Source organism: Lagenorhynchus albirostris, chromosome 4 (assembly GCF_949774975.1).
Source record: "Lagenorhynchus albirostris chromosome 4, mLagAlb1.1, whole genome shotgun sequence".
Taxonomy (NCBI): domain Eukaryota; kingdom Metazoa; phylum Chordata; class Mammalia; order Artiodactyla; family Delphinidae; genus Lagenorhynchus; species Lagenorhynchus albirostris.
In genome coordinates, this window is record NC_083098.1 from 1,347,099 (window position 1) to 1,369,243 (window position 22,145).

The 22,145-nt window shown below is 39.2% G+C and overlaps 1 protein-coding gene across 1 annotated transcript; it reads left to right on the plus strand.

Annotated features, from left to right (window-relative positions):
* The first annotated feature begins 1,672 nt into the window (after positions 1–1,672).
* Positions 1,673–21,497, plus strand: TDO2 (tryptophan 2,3-dioxygenase). Its single transcript, XM_060147075.1, has 12 exons — positions 1,673–1,707; positions 1,931–2,036; positions 3,384–3,474; positions 5,425–5,495; positions 6,505–6,632; positions 8,136–8,322; positions 9,552–9,659; positions 16,718–16,829; positions 17,430–17,487; positions 18,860–18,939; positions 19,512–19,602; positions 21,344–21,497. Exons 1-12 carry the CDS (start codon positions 1,673–1,675, stop codon positions 21,495–21,497), a joined length of 1,221 nt encoding a protein of 406 aa, XP_060003058.1.
* Positions 21,498–22,145: the final 648 nt, after the last annotated feature.

A 22,145-nucleotide genomic window follows, 5' to 3' on the forward strand; every position in this document is an offset into this window, starting at 1 on the left:
ACAACATCATTTCCTTATTTCTTTCACTAGCATGGGGACCAGTAAGTGAAGATCATTTCTCAGCTGAAAGGCTTAAAGAGAGTAGAATAAATTATTTAGCTGTATTCTTTGTAAACACACACTTAGCTGAATAACCACGTAGAGAAGGAGGAGCTATTAAATATTTTCTGCTTCCAGACACTCTGGGCCAGCACACCAGGAACAATTGCTACCTTTCCTGCTGACAACCCCCAGTCCAGGGAATAAGCAATGGCCTGAGGTATCTGTAAACACCCCAGTGGAGTACAGGGATCTAGGATGTGGTTTAGATGATTTCCCAGCTCTTATAACATTTTCATGCTGTTTATACTTCTGTAAAACTGCATTGATGCTACAATTTATTATAGTCATAAAATCAGAATTTTCATGTGGATGAAGACCTTCGAAATTACAATCAACTTTAACACCTTCATTGCTTTGGATGAAGAAGTTGATGTGTACAGGCATTAAGTGAATTTTCCCATATCGCAAATTAGTCAGCCAAGACTAGAAATGAAGCTTCTGACTTCTGATGACATAAATCCATCCCTTTAGACGGTGAGAGAAATAGGAAAAGCTGTCTGTCTGTGTGTTTTTTCGTGCCTCTCAGCGGCGGGTAGGGAGGGGGATGGAGCTTCTGCCCTGGCTCCAGGGGCCTCAAAGCAACGGTTTAGAAGTTAGTCCAGTAAATAATGTTTTCTAGAAAGAATACTTTCTCACAGACATTGCTTGGAACCCTGGGCACGTTATTATCGTTTAGAAATTGTCTGCACTGCATCATAACACGTGATTTGGCAACGTGAGAGTCTGGATGCGGCAATGCTAACTTTGTGTTCTCAAAGCAATGTCACCGTCACCATTTTATTAAACATGTACGTCCACCTGACCAAGCTCATTATATGTTGTATCCTGGAAAAAAAAAAAGGAAAAAAGAAATAAAAATAAAAACTGTCTGCAGACAAAGTGGGATGACTGCCACTGCCTGGTAATCAGGGTGTGACAGGTGACCAGTAAATTAATAATGTGCATTTAAGTTCCAATTCAATACAGCAGCCTAACTGCTGCTAATCATTAGATGAGATTCAGGCCAGAAGAGCTATGAAGGGGGGCTGGAAACGGGGTTTAAGCATGAATCCTGCGTCTGTTGCATAACGAATTTCTTTCCCCAGAGACATTCGAGGTCCGTTTGTAGCTGAGGAGTTGTAAGAATATTCAAATGTGAGACTGAGAGAATAAATATTTGTTTTTCTCATACAGTGTTCAAGCTCATCCTCTCATACACTGTAACACTATGAAAATGTGCTCTTGGAACAGAACAGTTAAATCTTTGGGTTGTTCCCTTTGCCTCTTACCGAGTTAGTTGCTCCTTGCTACTGTGGATATGAAAGCAGAAGTTGACAAGTCCAATATTGTTAGGCAGAACACTCACACTTCTAGCAAACAAACTGTCCCAAACACAAATCCACTCTAACGTTTACCAAAGTTCAGCTTCTGTTCCAGCTGAAACAAGAGCCTTGGTAAGAGACACAGAGGGGCTGATTGGCTGGGCAGGGTGGGCAGGGTCCATAAAAGGCAGCTGTGGAACATCTGGGGGGCAAAGACATCACCCGGCCAGAGGCAAAGCTCAGGGCTCCTGTGACAGCACGTCTTCACCATGAGTGGGTGCCCATGTTTAGGAAGCAGCTTTGGGTGAGTATTTACCTCTATCCTAAGTATGGGTAAGCTCGTAGGAATGTCGAGTATGAACACTAATTTTGGAATTTCAAAAGCAAGGGTGAACACTGTCACCCTTCTTCCCTTGTTTAATAATCTACTTTGAAAAGTTAGCAATAAGGGAATTCTCATCAGTCCTTTTATTAGTTACTGTTCCTTTTCAAGCTCTATTTTTTTCTTCTCACTTTTTCATCTGCAGATATGCTTTTAAAAACCTCTCTGTACAAGGCAGTGAAGAAGACAAATCACAAATGGGTGTGAATAGAGCCAGTAAAGGGGGACTTATCTATGGGAACTACCTGCAAGTAAGTGGCAGAGTCCTCACAAGGAGGAGCTTTCATTGCTAAGCGCTAGGTGACATTTTCATGTTGGGGTTTCTGTTTGTTTGTCTTCTCAGTCGCCAAATAGTTTTCTGGACCTAAAGATATCTCTTTTCATACACACGTATGCTTTTTCAAGTTTTGTTAGAACACATCAAGAGACTCATATGTGAAGATTCACCTGCCTGACAGAAATACAGTGAGAGCAGAGAATGCAGAACCCAGGCCGAGGACACATGGGATGAGATAAAGCACAGATAACTGGCAGGCGTTGCACAACTTGTATACCTGAGACCTGGTTACTGAATCCCAGCCTAGATAACTGCAAATGTAGCCAGAACATTTTCTCTTTTAAATTCTTTATCGTAAACTAGAAATGTTGAAGGCGTATGTTTAGATGAAAGAAAGATGTTACAAAGAGGCATTTGGAGATTATTTTTATCTCTTTCTCTTTTTTTTTTTTTTTTTTTTTGGCCATGCCACGCGGCATGTGGGATCTTAGTTCCCCGACCAGGGATTGAACCCATGCCCCCGAGGTGGAAGCGTGGACTCTTAACCGCTGGACTGCCAAGGAAGTCCCTGGAGATTATTTTTAAGACGTGAAGTGATTAGAGCCCTTGATGCCCTTGTTGGTGGGTTTCTAAGGATGAGCTGACAGGCAACGTTAAGGTCTTAGAATCGACTCTTTAGGAGAATAAAAGAGCAGCGGACACACAGTAGACTAAGCAAGCCATGAAGCTTTTATAGATGGAAGGGACATGAGGGTCAAGAGATGGGGCAAGAGATGGAAGGGACATGATTTCTCAGTGAGGGTAACAGCATTTGTTATGATAGATTCCTACCAAATATACTTTCTTCTGAAAAGAATAAAACTCATGAATTCAACTCACTCTTTATGAAGACACATTAATTGTTTAAAAGAAAGTAGATTGGTTCCTGAGCATTTGGGATTTGGGGGACTTTTTTCAGTATTGTATTCTATTTATTAAAGTTGGTAAAAATCTAGTTTTGCGATTTCAAAATCAGTCTTTCTTTGTAATCTTTTTTCCAGCTTTATCAAGATATAATTAACATATAACATTGCATAAGTTTAAGGTGCACGCACGTTGATTTGATACACTTATATATGGCAAAGTGATTACCACCAGAGCATTAACATGCATCATGTCACATAATAGCCCTTTCTTTTTTTTGCGGTGAGAGCACTTAAGATCTAGTATGCAATGCACTGTCATTAACTATAATCACTCTGCTATACGTTAGATCCACATAACGTATTCATCTTGTAACTGGAAGTTTCTACAAAATCAGTGTTTATTTTTTTGTTTAAAGTTGGAAAAAGTTTTGAATGCGCAGGAACTTCAAAGTGAAATAAAAGGAAATAAAATCCATGATGAGCATCTTTTCATCATAACTCATCAAGGTAAGTTGCACACAAGGTTGGACAGTAGCCATTCATAGGAATTTTCCATCAGTAATGAGGGAAGATACCACACTTTTACCTGTAAGACGGTGGAGGACTAAGAAATCCCCGTTGTTAGGATGCTCGCGAATACTTCGCTGCCAGAAAAGTTCTCATAGGACCTCCTTCCGCGATTTATAAGTCTTCTTTCTGCTACCTCGGCGCTTGTTGGATCAGTTAGGACTCTGTCCTAAACCCAAGGGGGCTTTCTATCTCTTGGAATTCACAAAGAATTTGCAAGCTAAGATGTCACTTTTTCTCCACTTGGAACGTTAGGAGACTATTTTCAAGAAACAGATCCCTCACATTTACTGTAACTTTGCATATCCTACAGAGAGCTGGTACTAAACAGGAATGTGAATTTTGTCTAAAACGTGTGTCCCTAGTCTCCATACTTCTGCTTCTGGGTAGTGGTTTTTAACGTAGAGTCCTTGACTTTGGAAGTTTAGGAAGTCCCTGAACTCTTTGAAATTTTGTGCAAAATTTCACAAACATGTCTTTCAGAGGTCTGTGACCCCCAAACCTTTAGATTTCCTCTAAGATTGTTGGTGTCATAATACTGCCATCTGGCTGACCAGGGCCCACTGACTCATGCGGGTCAGTGCTGCGTTTCTAGATGTTTCCTTGTCCTATCAATTCTTTGTGCCTTTTCCTCAAATGAGTGTTTTCTTCACAGACTGGCTAATATGATCGTCTCCTTTGAGTTAAACAGAATTAAAAATGGAAAATAATGGGGCTAATGTGTTACTTCTCCTGTTTTTTTATGTTGCCATTTTTATCAGTGGCTCTAAGGCAAAAGCAGCAGGGGAGGAATCACCTCAGGGCAGCACACGTTGGGAATCAGGAATTTGTTTCTGAATCCCATCTCTACCATTAAAGATGGTGTAACCTCGGTCAGGTTTCTTGACCAGTAATTCTCGCCATTTCCCCACCTATACAATGGAAAGAATGATTGTTTCCTCTCATGCATAGAGTTGTTGTGAGGCTGACATGAGTAACGTGCACTAAGCACTGAGCTCAAGGTAGAGCACACAGTCAACACACAGCGAATGGTAGCACCTATCGTCTGATGCGGAGACTTTCCTTCCATCAGAACACGTGGTCAGTGGGTCATGGGACCAGCTACAGCAAGTTAAACCTGAAAATGTGACTCACAAACTGATCCAAAAATATATTTGGTTTGCTCTTTTTGTCCACATATGGAAAATAGATTTCTGAAAGTCTCCTTAAATGTAATTTAAAGGTACAATTTGATCCCCTTCATTAGTACAGAAGCACAGCCTGTGCCCAAACAGAAGACACTAGCGATCACTAAGGTGACTGGTTTCCATGCTCCTTTAGTGACTACACTGGCTGTTTAATTCATCTATTTATATAATAATCACCCAGCATTTATCTTATGCCAAACACTGTGCTAGGAACTGAGGGAAATAGATGAGTATGACAGAGTTTCATCCTGTTCATAGCTTGTCCTCCCCATAGAGTCCAAGTCCCTAGAAACAAATACGTTGTCATACTCCTTAGGTTAATGTGTATTAGGGTCTCACTCTATAGAAGTTTAGTATCACTTCCACTTCTCCACACACCTCCAGCTTCCACACGGGAAGTTAGATTTAGATTATGTGCTATATCCTCAAGGACATTAACAATATTTTGTTGAGAGAAGTCGTTTGGAAAATAACATAAAGCATATGGATAGCACGCCTGGCATATTCAAGCACTCAATAAAAGGAGGCTGTTATAACTTTATCACTAATATTTGTTTGTAGCATAAAATGGGGCTATATTGACCTTTATTGAATTTTAAGTTCCATTTTGATTTCTCTTTCAGTGTGTTAACCGAGTCTTTCATATAATTATGGCCAAAAGGCTCCCATCACTTTCCAACTGACAATGATTTTCCCCTCGCAGCTTATGAACTCTGGTTTAAGCAGATCCTCTGGGAACTGGATTCTGTTCGCGAGATCTTTCAGCATGGCCACGTGAGTTGCCATGTCACAATATTGTTTTCATATTTTTCTTGGAGAAAGTAGAAAGTGTTATTAATGGGAAAAGTTTAACACCAAATGGTGGAATTATAACTTAACGGGGGAAAAAAGTTTGTAGCGGAGAAGAGTTTAGTCACATCTTCCCAGCCTCGTCATCACCTTGCTTCAAGGTTCCTTTCCAATTTTAGTTTCAAACCCCTTGCTTAGAACTCCGTATTTTTCCCTTAAAAAAAAGTTATGACGAACGACGGTGGATTGCCAGGACAGCTAATGCCGATTCGTTCATCAGTAGGTACCAGAATTGTATTTCTACTGAACGTCTGCATGGGAAGACAGGAGCAATGGTGAGGAAAGGAGGCGGAGAGAAAGAGGAGGGGAAAGTGGGAGGGGATGCGGGGGAGGGCAGAGAGGGGCGCCCCGCGAAGCTCCCGCAGCCTCCCTCCCAGCCCGCATCCTGCCCACACCTTCCTCCGCCCTTGGAGGACACAGGACCCAGCCTTGGGTCCCCCAGCTCGGAGCCCCTGCGCCAAGGGGGCTGGGAGGAGAGAATATCCATCCTCGGACAGTGCCCTTCTCGTACCTGTGAACGCAAACCCCATCCGTCTCAGCGGCAACTCCCGCCTCAGGACGGAGCCCACGGACCCAGGGGTCTGCTTAACCTGCACGCACGGGTCCCCATGTTCCCCTGGACTTTATTCCTTAAAGCAAAACTAGCAGAGGCATTTGCTAAGGAATCGGTGGGAGTTGTGGTCCAGAATTTACCTAAAACTTGCTTCCATATAGTTTTCTATTTTTAAAGAAAAAAATGATTTTGAGGTTGCAGGCGTTCCTCGTACGCAATTCAGAGTTGCTATGAGTTCAGTGTTGACCTAAGGCGCATTTTAGTGCCAAGGTCCCTCCTTAGAGTAGAGACGGCATTGACAGGAACACATCGTTATTTACACTCTATTTAGTGTCTTCCAGAGCTGAGGCCTGAGGACTCTGTTCATCTCCTAACCCCCAGGTCAGGGATGAGAGGAACATGCTGAAGGTGGTGACCCGAATGCACCGAGTGGGGGTGATACTCAAGCTCTTGGTCCAGCAGTTTTCCGTCCTGGAGACCATGACAGCCTTGGACTTCAACGACTTCAGGTGTGCACGCGGCTTTGTCAACACGCAGGGGTTACCCTCCCATTCTGATGGGCTGGAGAGAATGTGTGTGCTGTGTTGTGTGACGTAAGAAGCCTGTCCTGCTGACACTTTGTCACTGGGAACACTCGGGAATCATCACCACAAGCATTTAAGCAGCTACTGAAAATACTTCATCCCTTTCCTCTTACATACGAACACAGCACGATCCGTGAATTTCAATTCATCGTGTGTGCCCAATGTTTATCCCAAAAGGATTTTAGACAACTTACCAAAATGGCAAAAAAGGCTGATATAATACACATAACTAAAGTTAAATGATTAAAAACTAAAAATAAAAGAGAAACAGGAGTGATATATAAAGAAACATGTCAGCATAAGTTATAGATTACACTATAAATTTTATTTTTTAATACTTAAAAATTTTTATTTTATATTGGAATATAGTCGATTAACAGCTATACTCAGGTGTGTTAGTTTCAGGTGTACAGCTAAATGATTCAGTTATACATATACACGTATCTATTCTTTTTCAAGTTCTTTTCCCATTTAGGTTATTACAGACTATTGAACAGTTGAACTATAAATTTTAGAGGTACATATCCAGGAAGATATCTATCTATCTATCTATGAAATCTTTTCTCATAACCAAAATTTGAGAAGAAATCTTCCTAAGAGCGTCAGGTGCATTTACTGATGGAACAGACAGTGTCTTCTACATATTTGACGATCAAATGAAAAGTGGTAGAATTCCTTTGTAGTATATTTAACAACTTGAAGTTTTAGTACCAGTTAGATGAAGGAAATTTGTAAGGATGTGAGAGTTATGTGGGGTGGGAGTACTCACACTTTGTGATGCCCTATTTTGTGCTAGGCAACATCCCATTCATTTTACTTGTAGGGTCTTACCAGTGCTCATAATAATACTAGGTAGTGAGATTAATGAATTGAACTTTAAAGAGAAATGGAATAATATATATATTTTTGGCCGCATGGCTTGCGGGATTTCCCCCACCAGAGATTGTCCCTGGGCCACCGCAGTAAAAGTGCCAAGCCCTAACCGCTGGACTGCCAGGGAATTCCCTTGAATAATACTTATAAAGAAACTTTTAGCACTATTGAATGAAAAATATTGCTCCATGTTCACCTGTCTTTATCTTAGGAAAAGCTTAGTATACACACATGCATGTACGTGTCTGCATGTGTACGTATAAGTTTACATGTAAACACACACACATAGATAAACACACACATACATACACATATGACCTTTCACAGACTATACAAACACCAACTGACAGTGACAATGATGGCTAGGACCTCGCTGTCCTGATTTTGGTGAAGTCCAAGTCCTGGGTCCAACGCTAGGCAGTTGTGTGTCTGTGTGTGGTGATGCCTGGGAGAGTCACACCGACCACCTTTCCCAACAGAAGAGACCCTTGCGGCGATTGGCCATGACAACAATCTCCTCCCTCCTCTTCTGCCCTCCCCCACCTGTTCTCACAGAGAGTACTTATCTCCGGCATCAGGCTTCCAGAGTCTGCAGTTCCGACTGTTAGAAAACAAGATAGGGGTTCTTCAGAGCTTGAGGGTCCCTTACAACAGAAGGCACTACCGTGATAACTTCAGGGGAGAAGACAACGAGCTACTACTGAAGTCCGAGCAGGAAAGGACCCTCCTGCAGCTGGTGGAGGTGTGTGTGCAAAGGCCACTGGGAACGCCTAGCTCAGCACACCTGGTTACTTGAGCTTCTGTGACACCCGGATTTTAAAATTCATATCAAAGTCGGGTCACGTTCATTGTAAATAAGAGAAGAATGAATGTACAGAAATAATTTAGCTGGTAAATTCCACTAATTAAAATATTAAAAGCTCTCTTGAGAACTTCAGAGAGATTTATATAATCAATGATATGTTAATATTTAATAACCTCCTTATCTTATTATAACAATCCTTTTAAATATTCCTGCTAAGCAACATTGGATTAGCTGATTTTTAAATTGGGTGTGGTTATTTATTGAATGAGCTTTATTTCTTTAAAATATTCCATAATTGAGAAGTTCCACAAGTTGTGTTTCTTAATTAAACTAAGTCACTAAGATTCTATCCTTCAGAATTCTTTCCCTTCATATCTTACTTCTCTGTGGGTCTGTAAATGACCTTGAGGAATTATTAATTTGTTCTTGCATAAGTAAATTATTAAATAAGGATTGTATAGTCTTGAGTTCCTTGACAAAGTCTTTTCCTTTGCAAATTAAATTTTTATTTTAGTGAATTATACTCTGCTCACTAATCCCCTGGGCATTGTAAGTGTAGATTTAGGTTAATAAATTATAGATAATGCTATTTAATGGCTTATAAAGATAGAGAAAGAATCAGAAAGCTAATTTCAAAACCAAAAATAGGCTGAGTGAGAACCCACAGAGATGCACAGATTCGGTTTTATTTCTAGATTAAAAATCCTGTGGCATCTTAAAATAATTGAGCAGTCAGTTGACTTCAAAATTGCTAAGTGTACAATGTCCCTGCGTTTAGAAGAAATCATATCTTATACATGTCATCATTCCTTCAGCTCCTAAGACATAAACTATTTTGAGAATAAACCAGAAGCCCTCATTAAAAGAATGTATAGATATGTTCATAGATTTATAGAAAAAAATTGGGATTTCTGTAATAATATATTTCTTAATAAAGAGTAAATATCTTTAATGTGATTTCTTTTAAGATTAGGAGAATAAAATATTGCTATTTTATAAATGAAGAAATTGAAGGGAAACAGAAATATTTACACACAAAAAAACTTAGGATGTATGTTTCTCAAAACCATGAAAATTTTCTATTTCAAGTTCATAAATGTTTGTTACAAAGCATTTTACATATTTTAAACTTTACAATGTATTTACTTGAAAAATATTTATTTCAGGCATGGCTGGAAAGAACCCCAGGTTTAGAGCCACATGGATTTAACTTCTGGAGAAAGTTTGAAAACAACATTGTCAAAGGCCTGGAAGAAGAATTCACAAGAATTCAGGTATTTGTGAAGCCATAAGTAAACATAAGTTTGCTACAGGAGAAGTACTGGGAATTTCATTTTAACCATTTTCTATTAGTCTTTCATTTTCCTCATATTCTTTTACAAATGCATCTGCTTGGAATATATGACATGATTGATTTAATTTTACTGATGTGCAATAAAAATTAAATGAAGAAGTTGATTGTAAGCAAGACTTTGAATAGATGAGACTAATAGACCTTTCTCATTTATATTGAAAATATCATGTTAGGACCAGTTCTAGACAGAAGTGGGCTCACAAAGGACCAGTGATCCAATACACTAAGCCATATAACTTTCCTTCACTCTGATATGTCTGCTGAGTTCTTCTTATTGGCTCTCAGACAATGTCAAGTTTCTCTCAGTTAAAAATATATATATTGTAGATTCCTCAATTTCTCTCAAGTTATGGGCCCCTTTCTTCATGACCAAATTTCTTGAAAGAGTTGTTTCAATTCTACACCTTGAGAGGCTGTGTCACGAGGTGCTTAAGGCAGGGACCTGATGCCACAGTCATGGGTCGAGTCCCCCCATCCCTGCTTGGTGACTCTGTGCCATTGAACCCCTCCTGCTACCTAACCTCTCTTTGCTCCACTCCCTTCATTGGCAAAACAGAAAATATGAGTATCTACCTCATAGGATTACTGTGAACATTACATGAGGTTCATATTCGCAGAGTATTTAGAACAGCAGTCAGCATGGTTATTTCTTTTTCTCCATCTAATTCTCGCCCTGGTTCAGGCTGCCTTCCTGCCCGTCATTCACAAATGGTCACTGGTACCAAATCCAATGACCACTTTTATCTCCATTTTACTTCACTTCCTACTGGCTTTACTACTAATGACTACTTACACTTTCTTGAACATTTTCCCCCTTGGTTTTGGTATTAACATTGTGTCTTCATCTAGTGTGCTGGCCCTTGTTTCTCTCTCTCCTTTTCACAAGGGCTCAGAGCCCTTGCATTCCGTCTCTGTCCTCTTCCACCAGTAAACTCGTTTATACCCACTGCTTCAGCATCTGCTAAGACACGAGTAATTCTCAACTGTTTAGCTTAGTTAACTCCTTAAATTTCTTTTTTTCTTGCTTTTTAAAAAAATATTTATTTGGCTGCTTCAGGTCTTAGTTGGGGCGGGATCTTTTGTTGCAGGGTGGGGCCTCTTCCTTGAGGTGCACGGGCTTCTCTCTAGTTGTGGCTTGCGGGCTCCAAAGTGCATGGGCTCAGTCAGTAGTTGTGGTGCACGAGCTGTTGCCCCGCGGCACGTGGGATCTTAGTTCCCTGACCAGGAATCGAACCCACATGCCCTGCATTGGAAGGCGAATTCTATTTTATTCTTTATCTTTTTTACTTTTTATTTTTTTAACATCTTTATTGTAGGATAATTGCTTTACATTGTTGTGTTAGTTTCTGCTGTATAACAAAGTGAATCAGTTATATGTATACATATGTCCCCATATCCCCTCCCTCTTGCGTCTCCCTCCCACCCTCCCTATCAAACCATTCTAGGTGGTCACAAAGCACCGAGCTGGTCTCCCTGTGCTATGCAGTTGCTTCCCACTAGCTATCTATTTTATATTTGGTAGTGTATATATGTCCATGCCACTCTCTCATTTCGCCCCAGCTTACCCTTCCCCCTCCCTGTGTCCTCAAGTCCATTCTCTACGTCTGCCTCTTTATCCCTGTCCTGCCCCTAGGTTCCTCAGAACCATTTTTTTCATAACCCATATGGGTTATGAAACCCATAACCCATATGGGTTAGCATATGGTATTTCTTTTTCTCTTTCTGACTTACTTCACTCTGTATGACAGACTCTAGGTCCATCCACCTCACTACAAATAACTCAAGTTTGTTTCTTTTTATGGCTGAGTAATATTCCATTGTACATATGTGCCACATCTTTATCCATTCATCTGTCAATGGACACTTAGGTTGCTTCCATATCCTGGCTATTGTAAATACAGCTGCAATGAACATTGTGGTACAAGACTCTTTTTGAATTATGGTTTTTTCAGGATATATGCCCAGTAGTGGGATTGCTGGGACATATGGTAATTCTATTTTCAGCTTTTTAAGGATCCTCCATACTGTTCTCCGTAGTGGTTGTATCAATTTACATTCCCACCAACAGTGCAAGAGGGTTCCCTTTTCTCCACACCCTCTCCAGCATTTATTGTTTGTAGTTTTTCGATTATGGCCATTTGACTGGTGTGAAGTGATACCTCATTGTAGTTTTGATTTGCATTTCTCTAATGATTAGTGATGTTGAGCATCCTTTCATGTGTTTGTTGGCAATCCGTATATCTTCTTTGGAGAAATGTATATTTAGGTCTTCTGCTCATTTTTGGATTGGTTTTTTTATTTTTTTGATATTGAGCTGCATGAGCTACTTGTATATTTTGGAGATTAATCCCTTGCCTATTGCTTCATTTGCAAATATTTTCTCCCATTCTGAGGGTTGTCTTTTCGTCTTGTTTATGGTTTCCTTTGCTGTGCAAAAGCTTTTAAGTTTCATTAGGTCTCATTTGTTTATTTTTGTTTTTATTTCCATTACTCTAGGAGGCGGGTTAAAAAGGATCTTGCTGTGATTTATGTCATAGAGTGTTCTGCCTGTGTTTTCCTCTAAGAGTTTTAAAGTGTCTGGCTTTACATTTGGGTCTCTAATCCATTTGGAGTTTATTTTTGTGTATGGTGTTAGGGAGTGCTCTAATATCATTCTTTTACAGGTAGCTGTCCAGTTTTCCCAACACCACTTGTTGAAGAGGCTGTCTTTTCTCCATTGTATATTCTTGCCTCCTTTATCAAAGATAAAGTGACCATATGTACATGGGTTTATCTCTGGGATTTCTATCCTGATCCATTGATCTATATTTCTGTTTTTGTACCAGTATCATACTGTCTTGATGACTGTAGCTTTGTAGTATAGTCTGAAGTCAGGGAGCCTGATTCCTCCAGCTCCATTTTTCTTTCTCAAGATTGCTTTGGAAATTTGGGGTCTTGTGTGTTTCCATCCAAATTGTGAAAGTTTTTGTTATAGTTCTGTGAAAAATGCCATTTGTAGTTTGATAGGGATTGCATTGAATCTGTAGATTGCTTTGGGTAGTATAGTCATTTTCACAATGTTGATTCTTCCAATCCAAGAACATGGTATATCTCGCCATATGTCGGTATCATCTTTAATTTCTTTCATCAGTGTCTTATAGTTTTCTGCATACAGGTCTTTTGTCTCCTTAGGTAGGTTTATTCCTAGGTATTTTATTCTTTTTGTTGCAATAGTAAATGGGAGTATTTTCTTAATTTCTCTTTCAGATTTTTCATCATTAGTGTATAGGAATGCAAGAGATTTCTTTGTGTTAATTTTGTATCCTGCTACTTTACCAAATACATTGATTAGCTCTGGTAGTTTTCTGATAGCATCTTTAGGATTCTTTATGTATAGTATCATGTCACTGCGAACAGTGAAGAAGTTTTACTTCTTATTTCCCAATTTGGATTCCTTTTATTTCTTTTTCTTCTCTGATTGGTGTGGCTACAACTTCCAAAACTATGTTGAATAATAGGGGTGGGAGTGGGCAACCTTGTCTTGTTCCTGATGTTAGTGGAAATAGTTTCAGTTTTTCACCATTGAGAATGATGTTGGCTGTGGGTTTCTCATATATAGTCTTTATTATGAGGAGGTAATTTCCCTCTATGCCTGCTTGCTGGAGGGTTTTTATCATAAATGGGTGTTGAATTTTGTCAAAAGCTTTTTCTGCATCTATTGAGATGATCATATGGTTTTTCTCCTTCAATTTGTTAATATATATCACATTGATTAATTTGCATACATTGAAGAATCCTTGCATTCCTAGGATAAACCGTACTTGGTCATGGTGTATGATCCTTTTATGTGCTGTTGGATTTGTTTGCTAGTATTTTGTTGACGATTTTTGCATCTATGTTCATCAATGATATTGACCTGTAGTTTTCTTTTTCGGGGACATCTTTGTCTTGTTTTGGTATCAGGTTGATGGTGGCCTTGTAGAATGAGTGTGGGAGTGTTCCTCTCTTTGCTATATTTTGGAAGAGGTCGAGACGGATAGGTGTTAGCTCTTCTCTAAATATTTGATAGAATTTGCCTGTGAAGCCATCTGGTCCTGGACTTTTGTTTGTTGGGAGATTTTAAATCACAGTTTCAATTTCAGTGCTTGTGATTGGTCTGTTTATATTTTCTATTTGCTCCTGGTTCAGTTTCAAAAGGTTGTGGTTTTCTAAGAATTTGTCCATTTCTTCCAGAAATTGTCCATTTTATTGGCATATACTTGCTTGTGTCTTTTCTGATGATCCTTTGTATTTTCTTCAGTGTCAGTTGTTACTTCTCCTTGTACATTTCTAATCCTATTGATTTGAGTCTTCTCCCTTTTTTTCTTGATGAGTCTGGCTAATGGTTTATCAATTTTGTTAATCTTCTCAAAGAGCCAGCTTTTAGTTTTATTGATCTTTGCTATCATTTCCTTCATTTCTTTTTCATTTATTTCTGATCTGATCTTTATGATTTCGTTCCTTCTGCTAACTTTGGGTTTGTTTTGTTCTTCTTTCTCTAATTGCTTTAGGATAAGGTTAGGTTGTTTACTTGAGATGTTTCTTGTTTCTTGAGGTAGGATTGTATTGCTATAACCTTGCCTCTTAGAACTACTTTTTTTTTCACACACACACACTGTATTTTATTTTTACAAGAGATAAATAAACTGACACCAAGCACTGTAAATGGATGACCACAAAAAAATTAGAACTGCTTTTGCTGCATCCCATAGCTTTTGGGTCATTGTGTTTTCATTGTCATTTGTTTCTAGGTATTTTTTGATTTCCTCAGTGATCTCTTGGTTATTTAGTAGCATATTGTTTAGCCTCCATGTGTTTGTATTTTTTTTTCCTGTAATTGATATCTAATCTCATAGCGTTGTGGTCGGAAAAGATACTTGATATGATTTCAATTTTCTTAAATTTACCAAGGCTTGATTTGTGACCCAAGATATGATCTATCCTGGAGAACGTTCCATGAGCACTTGAGAAGAAAGTGTATTCTGTTGTTTTTGGATGGAATGTCCTATAAATACCAATTAAGCCCAGGTTGTTTAACATGTCATATAAAGCTTGTGTTGCCTTATTTATTTTCATTTTGGATGATCTGTCCATGGGTGAAAGTGGGGTGTTAAAGTCCCCTACTATGGTTGTGTTACTGTTGATTTCCCCTTTTATGGCTGTTAGCATTTGCCTTATGTGTTGAGGTGCTCCTATGTTGGGTGCATAAATATTTACAATTGTTCTATCTTCTTCTTGGATTGATCCCTTGATCATTATGTAGTGTCCTTCTTTGTCTCTTGTAATTGTCTTTATTTTAAAGTCTATTTTGTATGATATGAGAATTGCTACTCCAGCTTTCTTTTGATTTCCATTTGCATAGAATATCATTTTCCATCACCTCACTTTCAGTCTGTATGTGTCCCTATGTCTGAAGTGGGTTTCTTGTAGACAGCATATATATGGGTCTTGTTTTTGTATCCATTCAGCCAATCTATGTCTTTTGGTTGAAGCATTTAATCCATTTACATTTAAGATAATTATCAATATGTATTTTCCTATTACCATTTTCTTAATGGTTTTGGGTTTGTTTTTGTAGGTCTTTTCCTTCTCTTGTGTTTCCTGCCTAGAGAAATTCCTTTAGCATTTGTTGTAAAGCTGGTTTGGTGGTGCTGAATTCTCTTAGCTTTTGCTTGTCTGTAAAGGTTTTAATTTCTCCATCAAATCTGAATGAGGGATCCTTGCTGGGTAGAGTAATCTTGGTTGTAGATTTTTCTCTTTCATCACTTTAAAGATGTCCTGCTGCACCCTTCTGGCTTGCAGAGTTTCTGTTGAAAGATCAGCTGTTAACATTACGGAGATTCCCTTGTATGTTATTTGTTGCTTTCCCTGCTGCTTTTAATATTTTTTTTGTATTTAATTTTTGATAGTTTGATTAATATGTGTCTTGGCGTGTTTCTCCTTGGATTTGTCCTGTATGGGACTCTCTGTACTTCCTGGACTTGATTGACTATTTCCTTTCCCATATTAGGGAAGTTTTTAGCTATAATCTCTTCAGATATTTCCTCAGTCCCTTTCTTTTTCTCTTCTTCTTCTGGGACCCCTATAATTTGAATGTCTTGGTTCAAGGACAACTTGTGCGGGATGTTCTTACCCAACCTCTCTGCTACTATAAGTTATTATGGACAACAATGTTCCTTTACACCACTGCCTATGGTTGTAATTTAACTTAAGTTTTCAGTGTTTCAGTCCCACCAGATAGAGATCAAGGGACTCAATTTTGCTCATGATTTTTATCTCTATCACATCAGCCTTATTTACTGAATAAATCAATAATCAATTGGCTATAGTGTGCACACACATTCTTACCACACAGTGTGGTTGTTCTGATGAATTGAAGACAATTGGGGAAACGGATTTTTGCTCCAGCCCAAGTAATTGAGTTGTAAGTAGCACATGTGTTGTAAGCAGGAAAGTAAGAATTTCCTTAAACAAATCAATAGCTATCAAATAAAAAAATATATAACAGTGGAAACTATCTAAGGAATTGTATTTCTAGAATACTGCACTGAAGATAGAATTTCAGTAGAATTAGTAGTAACTTTGACTAGGAATTCTTAATTTTTCCTAAGTGGAATTACTTTACTGCCTGTATTAAATAATTGCTGTCTAAAATTAGACCATCATTGACCACTTGTAGTTACCTCCAGCTTTGCCCATCTGAGTCCAGTTTTCTTGATATTTATGAAGAGAGTATTTGGATTTAACAAATCATTTAAACTTAAACAAAAGTATAGAACCAGTGGTATGAGGACGGTCCTGTCTCATAAGCCGTAATTTCCAAGCTGCAGTATTAGATGATATAGTACATATCCTAAGTACACACTTTCTGCACCCAGCTAGTTTTTTCTCACAAGCAATGTTTTCTAAAATAAGGATCTCTTCTCTCTTGGGAATATTAATGCAGTATTTTCCCCAAAGGCCAAGGAAGAGTCAGAGGAAAAGGAGGAACAAAAGGCTGAATTTCAGAAGCAGAAAGAGGTGTTACTATCCTTATTTGATGAGAAACGCCATGAGCATCTCCTTAGTAAAGGTAGGCATTTCTATTCCGAGGATCCTTCCCCTGGAACGTAAGACCACGAGATCAAAAAGTCAAACCTTACTTGGGGGGAAGAAATGCACACTGATATTCCCACTCATAGGCACAAGGAATTTTTCATTTGTTGTGGAAGTTAAGTATTTTCTATACCAGGTTTCTCTTTTTTTTTAAGTGACTTAAAATATATTTAATAAACCTTATTTTATAATTCTATAATTTATTTGAAGTATTTCCAATAAGGTATTCATAAATGATACAGGAACTTAGTATTTAGGAAAAGAAAAAAGGTCAAGTCCTTTTGTATGTGGCTGTTTATTGCTTGATTTCTAACCCTGCCTATTTAAAGGTTTTGAGAATTTAAAATATGTGTATATATATATATATATATATATAAATTTGTCTTTTAAAATCTAATATTAAAATAATGTTTTAAATGATAGTTTTCCAAATTCAAGCTAAGGGATAAAATATTTAAACGAACATTCACATTCTTTTCTAAAGACATGTGACACAATTATTTAAGGTGATGACTGCCAAGTGAACATGAGCGCCTTAAATTACCTATTAAATTAAAACTTGCTATGTGTCTTGCAGGAGAGAGACGGCTATCATACAAAGCGCTTCAGGGGGCCTTGATGATATACTTTTACAGGTAAAAGCAAATCAAAAGAGGAGAATTAAGGCATACAGCATGATTGTTCTAGTTATTTATTTTTGGTTTTCTTTGGCTGTGCCGCACGGCGTGTGGGATCTTAGTTCCCCGACCAGGGATGGAACCTGTACCCCTGGTAGTGAAAGCACTGAGTCGTAACCACTGGACCGCCAGGGAATTCTCAAAAGAGGTGAATTAGAAGTAAAAATGGAGGAGTAGATACAGATAATAAATCCAGTATAAAACTTATACATTGCAATCATAGTTTTAAAAAAATCATTTAGATTTGGCGGGGGGGAAGCTTAGAAAATAATCGTGAAGTTTCATGAGGTTTTTCTTTATTTTAAATAGTAAGAGTCCAATTTTATACCTGTGGTGGGTAAAAAAACATAAAAACACACACAAATTAATCAATATCCTTTTCATTAAATTCTGCAGAGTGTTATGTACATTAAGTATCCTAAGGGCCCAAAGTTTAATCTGTCTCAGAAACTCAGCCATGAAATGGGTTCTGTCACTTAATGATGTTGTTATTCCTGTTTTGTAAAATGAAAAAGAATGAAGTGAAAACACCTTATAAACTGTTGTTCTGCTTGTTCAGCAATTTCAAGTCTGTCTCCACCATCCACAGTGTCTGGGGCATCCACGTCCTGTCCTCCTAGCCATGTGGGTGAACGGCCCATCTTTGTGTTTCATAGATTAAATGTGTCAGAGCAATAGATAGCACACTAGTAAAAAGCAAAAAAAAAAAAAAAGAAAAATTAAAAAATCTGTGTTTATTGCATGTCTTACTTACTTGGGTTTATTTTTTAATCCTGTCCCATCTATTTTTCAGAATGGCAGCATAAAAAACCCTTCTGTTTTCCTCAAATGTTAGTAAGCATATGCTATTCAGGCTTATGTATCCTCGGCAGAAAATGCACTGAGAGAGCTGGGGGATTAGATGAAAAAGGAAACATATATCAGAGGGCGCTGTAACAAGCAGTCTTTGTTTTCACGTTTTAACATCTTTGCCTGGAAGAAGTTTCTGACTGTTATTGGCTAGAAAATCCGAGATGGTGTCCGTGTCTGCCTTTAATGAGAAGGGGTGTGAGGTGCGACTCTGGCGGGTCACTTCACGTCTATCGAGGAATGTTCTAGACTCTTACACACATGCTGCAACATGAGTGGTGTTAAGCCCTTTTATGAGATGAGGAAACTAAGCCTGGGAGAGAGATCAGAGCGTCACAGCTCCTAAGAGGCAAAGGGGATGTTTGTTTCAGGCCCAACAGATGGTAGAACGTGTGTTCTTCCCGGCACACTGGACTTGCCCGAACACTTTTTATTATTACTATTATTTACTATTATTATTATTATTCTTTTTCTGCCCCAGGGAAGAGCCCAGGTTCCAGGTCCCTTTCCAGCTGCTGACCTCCCTCATGGACATGGACTCGCTCATGACCAAGTGGAGATGTAAGTCCCCCCGGACCCCCCAGAGCTGCTCCCTCCCTGGCACCCTCCCCTCCCCCATAGCTGTGGGTCGGGGTGGGGCTCCGTCGTAAAAGCAGCCGAGCAGCGGCTCTCAGGGCCGACCCATCCAGGGCGCGGCAGGCGCAGTGCCCAGTGCTCACGGCTCCTCTGTGGGCCCAGGAAGACACTGTGTTTGATAAACAGAAGAAACAAGCTGGCTTAGGGTCGAAGCAGATTTCGCTTGTAATAGCAATGCACTCCTCTTGGCGTCAGTACAACTTGAAAATATAATTTCAATAGTTCGAGTTCATGGAGGAAGGGCCCCATGACGACACGAGTAGCGAGGGCTCACGTAAGTCGCAGGGCCTCCGCCCACGGTGTCCGAGGGCTGAGCGTGCGTAAGGATGGACGGATGCCCCGCGCAGCCTGGACGAGGCAGGGCGCCGGGCAACCGCCCCGCACCCTCATCTGCTCACACCTGAGCCTTCCACACAGCTGAGGGATAAGGGGAGGTGATAATCGTTACCGACCCCTTGTCCTTGGCGCACGTGGAGCTAACGCGTGTGTCTGTCTAGACAACCATGTGTGCGTGGTGCACAAGATGCTGGGCAGCAAGGCGGGCACCGGCGGGTCCTCGGGGTACCAGTACCTGCGCTCCACGGTGAGGTAAGCCGGGCATCCCTCCTCATCTCGGGGACCCACCATCGCCTTTTTCCCCACGGAGATGCGCCTTATCCAGGAAAAGTCACTTATACTCCCGCCTGTCTGGACTGCCGGCAACCCATGTATCCTTAGATTAAGGGACTCCTGTGGGAGCCTTCGGAGGTCACTGCAAACATCCTTAGTTCTGGAAATTCATCATTGCATCCTGGGATGCGAGGGGGCGGGGTACCGATGTCTGCATGGCCTGGGAGGGCAGGAACCAGGTAACCCAAGAAGCGTTTTCAACTTATTCTGGCTCAGGCCTGGGCTAGACTAAAACGGGTATCATTGATTCCGCCAAAGTCCTCAGATGAATGACAGATGAATGACACAGCTGAAAATAGGTTCTTGTTTGCTGAGATGACTCTCTTGTATAGGATAAAAACTACTCCCATGTGCTCCAGAGACTGCCTTTTTATATTGTTTACAAGGAAAGAAAGCAACATTTACTGAGCACTTCAAACATGCTAGAGAGATTTCTAGGACATTCATGTTCTTACTTTATTTAGTATTCACAGTATTATAGACAGATGGATATACAGATAGACAGACACATCTGAAAACTGGGAAACTTACAGAGCCCCGTGGGAAAGGAGAATTGAGAATAAATTAGATTTAGTCTTCAAAATTCTTTTTTTAAAATTTTATTGCAGTATAGTTGATTTCCAATGTTGTGTTAATTCCTGCTGTACAGCAAAGTGACTCCAAAATTCTTTATAATTCACTATTTTCATCCCTAGTCTTACTACCTGATGGACTAAGTTATAAAACACAGTGTTTCTATTTTCATCATTTCTAGAGATTTTCAGTTTCCCCGGGAATAAACGCTAGGCTGAATGAGTCACAAAAGTTATTGGTTTGAATTTTCACAGTCATTACACATTTTCTCTTTTCCTGGGAGTAAATTCTGTAAGCAGCATGAAACTGTAAATGATTGTACGAAACGAGCACAGCCATCAGGGGTGGTGGGAACGGTGAACACAAACAGCCTTCCCGGTGTGTCATTTTCTCATTAAATCTTCACAAAGGCCTGGTTAGAGGAAGGGATTGTAGTTTTTATCTTACAGAGTTAGAAACCAAAACACTGAGCTTTAGACAACTTGCCCAGGGTCACATGAGTTGCAAATGAAAGAGCAAAATTTGAACCCAAATTTGACTTCAAAGACAAATGTTCTTCTGCTATAAAACTGCAAGTTAAAATAGTTGACTAACAAACACATGGCAATTTTAAATGTGAAAATCACTCTCATAGACATTTATTATAAATCTAAGATGGCATTTCAATTTATTAGTGCACTCACGTCACTTATCCGGCAACAACTTAATGCGTGGGAAATATTTTCTGATGAACAACTAGGAATTCTGTGTGCTTTCAATTTATAATTTTGCATCCTGTCCTTTAAAAGTCAGAAACTAGGACACACCCTTATCTTTATGAAGGTAGCATGACAATAATAAAGTTCTAGGTTTTAATCTGGACCAGCCTGGTCCGGATCACTGAAACACGTAATATGGTTTTATGGGCATGAACCTTGGATGTGGAATAAGAATGAAGCAATCTTAATACTAATACTCTTTGATATACACAACATGGAACATATAATAATGAATACTAATTATTTACGGCAAAATATCATTATTTGAGAAATTTAAAAATCTTTCATGTCAATAAGTCTAAAACATCTGTATATATGTGCTTCTCCAGTGACAGGTACAAGGTGTTTGTAGATTTATTTAATCTCTCAACATATCTGGTTCCCCGACACTGGATACCGAAGATGAACCCAGTTATCCATAAGTTCCTTTATACAGCTGAATATTGTGACAGCTCTTACTTCAGCAGTGATGAATCAGATTAAAATCATCTGCAAAAATTTATGAAGAACATTGACTTCTCAGTCTGTGGTCTTTATTGTCTATGAATTTTCATGACTACGCAGACTCCTAATGTAATATATGTTTATACATATATATATAGCATATATAGCACTGTAGCACTGATTCAATCCTAAAAATAATTTTATTACTGCATGTTTGTGATGATATCAGACTCAACAGTAAGAAATTCAGTTACATTGTAACATTGTACCTAGTGTTTTCCTATTAGAGACAATGTCCCTGTGTTTACCTTAACGTAACCATTTAATGTAATAATTTTCTCAGTTTCATACCTTATAAGCTTGTAAACTTCAGCTATTTCAAATATTTTATGCAATAAAATGTGTCATTCTGTACAAAGATGTGTTCAGTCAAAAAGTTTTGTAAATAGTAAATAAACTTTAGTCTTTTGACATATACTGTTTTGGAAACACTGTATTTGTTAGGACTCTTGGTGACCAAGGACAGAAATCTACCGGAAACTTACCTGCAGGGGGGTTATTGGGCAGTTTCTCCCGTAGCTCCCAGAAGTGAGAGAGGCTTGGGGAGCCTGGAGGCACCGGGATGGATCCAGCTCCTGGAGAACGCCATTCCCCAAACCTTGGAGGACCTCTGTCTCACCTCTTCTT

Bases quoted from the DNA above. Each gene is read 5' to 3' on its own strand.
- TDO2 (XM_060147075.1), top strand. From the start codon at position 1,673: ATGAGTGGGTGCCCATGTTTAGGAAGCAGCTTTGG. The intron at 16,830-17,429 runs GTAGGCATTTCT...TGTGTCTTGCAG, and splicing joins TGAGCATCTCCTTAGTAAAG to GAGAGAGACGGCTATCATAC. The intron at 19,603-21,343 runs GTAAGCCGGGCA...GTGCTTCTCCAG, and splicing joins TACCTGCGCTCCACGGTGAG to TGACAGGTACAAGGTGTTTG.